Here is a 7,203-nt window from a genome sequence, read left to right as displayed (position 1 = left end):
GCTGTTTCCACAGAGCAGTTCTGTCAGAGTTCTCTCAGCCTCACCTAACTCACAAGGTGAAGACAGGAAAAGATGTTTGTAAGCTCCTTTCGACAGCAAACGCAAAGTACAAAAACCAACAGTTCTTCTAATGGCCATTTTGTAGTTGGCTCGACCTCTCATGGCAGCCGTTTTGAGGTTGCTCCCACCATTCTGCGTCAGAATTCCCCTGACAACCACGGGCTTAAAACGGTCAGAGACCCCTGCTCTGTAAGTCTGCACCACAGAGCCTTAATGTCCCTTTTAGAATCTTGACTGTCCTGTTGTGTTCTGGATCCAGCATTTGAGTGTTGGGTCAAACAGAGAAGCAGAAGGGGAAAGGTTTTTTTGGCTCCTTTAGTCAAGCTGCTCCATGAGCAGGTGCCTGTCTAAAGGAAGCAGGAAGTGACATGATGCAACGTTTTGGTGGGACAAAAGACAGTCCAAAGTAGCTTGTTAAAGCGCATTTTATTGAAGTATTTTTAGGGAAACTTTCATCTCATAAGTAAAAATACTAGAACTGAATGTTGTAAAAAAAAAATGACAACAACAAAAATGCAACCAAAACATAACGGGGTTTCATGTAGAGGGGAAAGGCTGAAGGTTTTTTAAATATGCTCCCTTTCGAATAATAATAATAATAAAAAAAAATTGCTAAGGAACTGTAGTTTATTTAATCGACTTTATACAAATAAAAGAACAGAGAAACAAAACGACAACAACAAAAAAGGATAGCTAAAGGAACAGAAACACCAGAACTGAATAAACTCATTTGCAGCGCAAAGTGGGATCTGGAAAGCCCTGACCGCAGCAAACATAAAAAGATGATCTTGATATCAGTTTTGGCCGAGTCAGGATGAAGTGGTTTCTTTATGAAAATACAAGACAAAAACATGAAGGGGGGGGGAGGGGAAGCCAAGAGTGAAAAAAGTTCTAGGAATGAGAAGAAAAAAACCCTCTACCTTTCAGATGCCTTTTTTCTCTTGAACACATGAAGCGTCACCCTACCCTTTTTTCTTTTTACATACCATCCCAACCACTGCTAAGGGAGTCTCCTCCAAGCACAAGGTGTCCCATCCACCCCCCCTTCCCCCCTGCCAAATAACCTTTACAAAATGTACACTTTAAAAAAAGCAGAAAATGCAGTACTCCCCTCTAACCGTGCCTGGCATGTGGCTTGTTTTTACCAGGGCTCCTTGAACGTAGGAAGAAAAATGGCTCCAGTGCTCAAAATATGTCCATTGCTCCATCAGTCCGTTTCGTTAGAAGGCAACTTGGGGTAAAGCTTTCTGTGTGTGTGTGTCTATGTGTGGTTTTGTGTGTGTGTGTTAAAAACAGAAAATAGACTCCCCAGAGGTCAATTTTGCAGCTGTATAAACCTCTACAGGTAGAACTGGGAAATTGCCTCATTTGCCTAGGGACCGTGTCCTCGGGAAAAACTCCTGGAACAAGCACACCTGAATAAACAAACAACGCGGATGGGGGCAGAAAGCAAAGCGGTCTTCCGGAACATCCTTAGCTAGTTTCAAAATGATATCCGAGAAATTGCCACTGGGTGGATGCAAAGATGTGGCAAAGCCATTCTTGGCACACACACACGCACACACACACGATCATTCAACATGCCACCTTGAAAGGAATGCTTCCCTCCGTATTGTTGAAAATGGAACAGATTTCACACTTGGCTCCGTATGATATGTAATGTCTCTCCAATCCGGGTTACTTTTCTTCTCTCGCCATTTATTTCACCTCACTGAGGTCATCGATGCCGTTCCGATCCTTATAGTCCTAGAGCGGCTGTTATCTTCACGGCTGCCCAGGTGGAAGTCAAACCGTCACGTCTCTGGAATTTCTTCATTTCTTTTTTTTGTCACTTCCGTTCCTGCGCACCCTACGTGTAGCCTCTCGTATCATGAGAGGGCAGCTTACTACTTACATGCCAAAGTGTTTGAAATAAATAAACTGTCTTGTTTAGTTAAATGGCCAATGCAGCTGCCCGTGTCGGATGCCGTAAACTTCTAGAAAGAAAATGGTGTTGGGGGTGCATATTCTTAAAAAACCTAAAAGGTCATTTCTTGTTTCCAGAAGAAAATGCTCCCCTCCTCCTTTGTTTTTAAACAACATTTGAATCATTTTAAGAACAGATTGCTCGCCTTCCTTCTCCCCCCCCCCAAAAAAAATCGAAGATTCGGTCTCAAAAAACGCATCAGGATTGCTTTAAATATACAACCCACAAGGCTTTCTACAAATTCGACTGAACCCGAGTACAAACATAGTTTGCAATTCATGTGTCGTAGAGTTTTCTCTAGTGTCCGTCATCAAAATAAATGTCCCCAAAATGCTGTTGAACCAATTCTTCTGAGCGAACGGAGCAAAACGTTAAGCCGTCCCGCTGGCCGAATACGAGAATTGAGGGAAATGAGGTCGTCGCTCGCTGTCGATGCAATCCATGCTGTCGTCTGGAAGCAGCAAGAAAGCAGAGTGAGAATGAACCACAACGCTGATGTGCTCTGATGCAGAGCAACCAAGGCGAGGATCCCTCATCTTACCCGTACTCCCTTCTATGGGCACCGGGGGTAATAGAATCATAGAGCTGGAAGGGATCTCCTGGGTCATCTAGTCCAACCCCCTGCACTATGCAGGACACTCACAACCCTATTGCTCATCCACTGTCACCTGCCACCCCCTTGAACCTTCACAGAATCTGCCTCTCCGTCAGATGGCTATCCAGCCTCTGTTTAAAAATCTCCAAAGATGGGAGAACCCACCACCTCCTGAGGAAGCCTGTTCCACTGAGAAACCACTGTCAGGAACTTCTTCCGGATATTTAGACAGAATTTCTTTAAATTTCATCCCATTGGTTCTGGTCAGTCCCTCTGGGGCAAGAGAGAACAACTCTGCTCCATCCTCAACATGGCAGCCTTTTAAATACTTGAAGATGGTTATCAGATCCCCTCTTAGTTGTCTCTGCAGGCTAAGCAGAACAAGCTCCCCCAACCTTTCTTCATATGCCTTAGTCTCCAAACCCCTCACCATATTTGTTGCCCTCCTCTGGACACGCTCCAGTTTGTCTACGTCAACTGGGGTGAGTCAGTTCTGACCCTGCTGAGGGCAGGAGTCAGGTGCCACAAAATGGGTTGCTGCAGGAAGGTGGCACCAGCCACATAATGGCTACTGTGGCTTCCCTTCAGTCACACCATGAATAGTATTTTATTTTTATTTATGTTTTGATTTCTAGGCTCCCCCTCCCCTCAAACGGGCTTGAGGTGGCTCTCCACACATAAGCACATTAAAACCATAGTTAAAACACGATAAAACAATGTTAAGATTTAACATTTCCCCTGTTTCCGCAGCCCCCTGTCATTTGTCTGGTCGTCAGCTATGAGCTGCTGCCCAAATGTTTTCTAAAAAAATCTTTACAACCAATAAAATCTCCAGCAGCAAATTGGAAGCCCCACCATCTTGAGAAAACCAGAAAAACATGACAGTGGGTGTCATAGCGCCCCATGACCAAGCAGTTGAAAAAACCTCTCCTCCCCCTTCCACCTGTGCTGCCATGCAGAAGGAATAGTGACCACGCACACACCCCTTCACCAGCCACACGGCAGCCTCCAGATCTGCGAGATTATTAGCCTACAAGGTTCCGATGTCTCTAAGAACCAGCTTTCTAGGGACTGGAAAGGACCACAGGGGAAAAGATAAGCAAGAAATATCCATGACCATCAGTACTTTCTGCTGATGAGTTTCTGAATCCAAGCCCCTTAAATGCACTTAGGAAAATTAATTAACTACTTCCAGTTCAGGAATCCCTTCTAGGGCCCTCAAGAAACCCCAGGGAGGGAGGGAGTTAATGAATCTTTCATATATTTTCAAAATTTGTTAACCATTTATCGGGTGGTATCACCATATATTATCATGTCGACCTGCCCCCCCACCCAAAATGGCCAATGATGGGCCTGGAGGGGGTGGGAATGGGAGGGGCCCTGGGTGGGCGTGTCCACAGCTCTGCTTCCCAACCATATTCTGCACAATTGGGCCACTTCTAGGTAAAGGTAAAGGTAAAGGTATCCCCTGTGCAAGCACCGAGTCATGTCTGACCCTTGGGGTGACGCCCTCCAGCGTTTTCATGGCAGACTCAATACGGGGTGGTTTGCCAGTGCCTTCCCCAGTCAAGAGCCTCTTGTGGCGCAGAGTGGTAAGGCAGCCGCCTGAAAGCTTTGCCCATGAGGTTGGGAGTTCAATCCCAGCAGCCGGCTCAAGGTTGACTCAGCCTTCCATCCTTCCGAGGTCGGTAAAATGAGTACCCAGCTTGCTGGGGGGTAAACGGTAATGACTGGGGAAGGCACTGGCAAACCACCCCGTATTGAGTCTGCCATGAAAACGCTAGAGGGCGTCACCCCAAGGGTCAGACATGACTCGGTGCTTGCACAGGGGATACCTTTACCTTTACTGGGCCACTTCTGGGGTTTCTCAAAGCCTGAAGAATGTTTCAAGGGTTTCTTGAAGTTGAGAAAGGCTAAGTTACAGTCTTATTTGTCCGGCCTCAGCAAGGTCAGAGCTGAAAAGAAGGACTGATTTTGATGGCAGAGCACGATTTTTAAAAAATCTCCCAATTGAAAGGTTGGGGGAGTTTGTTTAGCCTGGAGAGAATATGACTGAGAGGGGATCTGATAGCCATCTTCAAGTATTTAAAAGGCTGCCATGTAGAGGATGGAGCAGAGTTGTTCTCTCTGGCCCTGGAGGGACGGGCCAGATTCAATGGGATGAAATTAATGCAAAAGAAATTCCGTCTAAACATCTGGAAGAAGTTCCCGACAGTGAGAGCGGTTTCTCAGTGGAACAGGCTTCCTCGGGAGGTGGCGGGTTCCCGTCTATGGAGATTTTTAAACAGAGGCTGGAGAGCCATCTGACGGAGAGGCTGATTCTGTGAAGGTTCAAGGGGGTGGCAGGTGACAGTGGATGAGCGAGAGGGTTGTGAGTGTCCTGCATAGTGCAGGGGGTTGGACTAGATGACCCAGGAGGTCCCTTCCAACTCTTTGATTCTATGATTCTAATTAAAAACATTAATTAAAATGGATTGACCATTAATCTACATTAAGCAACCATTAAACAATTGCCGATCTTCCCAACGGATTCTTCTGCTTGGGACTGGCAGTCAGCGGTTGGATTGCAAGCAGGGGGGGGGAGGCCCATTATCGCTCATGTATCTGGTCATCCGAACTGGCCTCAAGCATCTGCCTGGCAGAAGAGCTCCTAGGGCACTGCTTTAGCGTGAGTTTCTTCCTAGGCTTCTGGACTGGAAGTGCATTTTGGGGATCTCGATTGTAAGCTTTTTCAGCTTTGCTTCCGGAGGTCAGCAGGCTCCATTGAGGCACGCCACGACTTTGTGAGCCCCGGGCCTGTGAATCGAGAAAGAGGAAACCGCTAGGCCTTTACCTTGGTCTGGGGGGGTGATGGTGATCATCTGTGCTGTGAATTCTTCATCGAAGTAGCGCGTGTCCGTTTCAGACGTCACCTGTGGCTTAAACGGAGGTACCAACTGGGAAACAAACAGAAAGCCGAATTATTAATTAATTAATTCAGAAAGCCGAATCATTCATTCATTCATTCATTCATTCATTCATTCATTCAGAAAGCCGAATCATTCGTTCATTCATTCATTCATTCATTCAGAAAGCCGAATCATTCGTTCATTCGTTCATTCATTCAGAAAGCTGAATCATTCGTTCATTCATTCATTCATTCAGAAAGCCGAATCATTCGTTCATTCATTCATTCATTCGTTCACATTTATATACCGCCCTCCACGGAGGCTCAGGGCGGTTTACATAGAACTGAAAACTACACAGGAAGCATGACTGAGTTTGCAAGAGACAGAAGAGCGGACCCAGAGGTACAATCATAAACGTGAATGATGGATTACCTCCAACCCAAACATTATTCCCGCTAAGTCAAACTTTCTCAACCTTTGAACTATGGAGTAGCTCCTGAAATAATTCTTCAGACTCTGAGTGGCCCCGGAAGTGATATCAGCTGGCCACACCTACCTGCCGTACCTTCTGGAAACATGTCACCTGCATTAACAAACAGGCTCCAGAAAGACTGGGCGGGGGAGAGACAGGAAGTGGTTTTAGGCAGGAGTAGGTGTGCAGGCTTCCCCCTCCCTAATGCGGAAACCATGAAAGAACTTAAGCTCGGGAGGGGGGCTAGGCAGAATAATGGAGGCAGCCATTTCCCTAGCTTGGGGCCATTAAGGCAGGAGGGGAACGACCGTGGAGCCCCTTGAGGTCTCCCGTGGACCCCCAGGGGTCCATAGACCTCTGGTTTGGAATCCTTCCTCTAAGCCAGGGGTAGTCAAACTGCGGCCCTCCAGATGTCCATGGACTACAATTCCGAAGAGCCCCCTGCCAGCGAATGCCCTGCTCTAAGCTGTGGAGGGATCTCGGCAAAAATTCACTTTTCCGCATACAATACAATACACGCGATTGGCTCATCCCCACGTTTGATTATTTGTGATCTTGACACTGTAAGCAAGGGAAACATGGAGTCACCTCCTTACTGCTGCAGTACTCAACCAGGGCCTACAGTAAGCGATAGAGGGGCCTCTACAATCCCTGCCTAGTCCTGCGTCAAAGTGTACACGGATACAGTTTCCACTGGGTCCTTGCAGTGCAGGATCAGCCTCAAGCATCCAGGAGAAGGATCTGTCCAGCTGCTGCATGAAGGTGATTGGAAGCCACTTTGAGACTCCTTCAGGTAGACAAACGCGGCATATAAGAACCAACTCCTCCTCCTCCTCCTCTTCTTCAGTATGCATGCGTCTCATCTCTGTGACCCAGATGTAGAACGCTGCACTTCTCCTTTTTGAACTGCCTCTTGTTCTCATTTGCCCACTTTTCCGATCCACAACATTCGTTAACATTACAGAGTATCACAGGACTCTTCACAGGGTTGGCAAAGAACTCCACGTAACTCAAAAACTGCACCAGTCCCAATTCCTGGGATGCATTTATCATCTCCATTCTCTGGCATCAGCACAGCAGCCAGTGGACAGCAAAGGCATTAAAGCAGGCCCACGGTCTCACTTCTCATTTCCTGAAGAGACCAGCTAGGCAGAGGCTGCAACAGAATATAAAATGCCAAGCACAGGGTTGGCGGGGGGGGGGGCAAGGTGGACCGATTCCC

General features: G+C 47.0%; 1 protein-coding gene across 3 annotated transcripts in view; it reads right to left on the bottom strand.

Moving 5' to 3' along the window:
• Window positions 1-467: 467 nt before the first annotated feature.
• Window positions 468-7,203, bottom strand: part of AKT1 (AKT serine/threonine kinase 1) — a 127,702-nt gene continuing 120,966 nt past the window's right edge. For all 3 annotated transcript variants that reach the window (XM_077323842.1, XM_077323844.1, XM_077323843.1), the window contains exons 13-14: window positions 5,455-5,557; window positions 468-2,477 (exon numbers count right to left, since the gene is read on the bottom strand). In XM_077323842.1, the coding sequence (XP_077179957.1) occupies window positions 2,398-2,477; window positions 5,455-5,557 (183 nt within the window). In that variant the 3' untranslated portion in view covers window positions 468-2,397. The remainder of the gene's footprint in view (window positions 2,478-5,454; window positions 5,558-7,203) is intronic.

This window comes from Paroedura picta, chromosome 2 (assembly GCF_049243985.1).
Source record: "Paroedura picta isolate Pp20150507F chromosome 2, Ppicta_v3.0, whole genome shotgun sequence".
Taxonomy (NCBI): Eukaryota; Metazoa; Chordata; class Lepidosauria; order Squamata; family Gekkonidae; genus Paroedura; species Paroedura picta.
The sequence above is the reverse complement of the archived record's forward strand: the minus strand, read 5'-3'. Positions and strand labels throughout refer to the sequence as shown.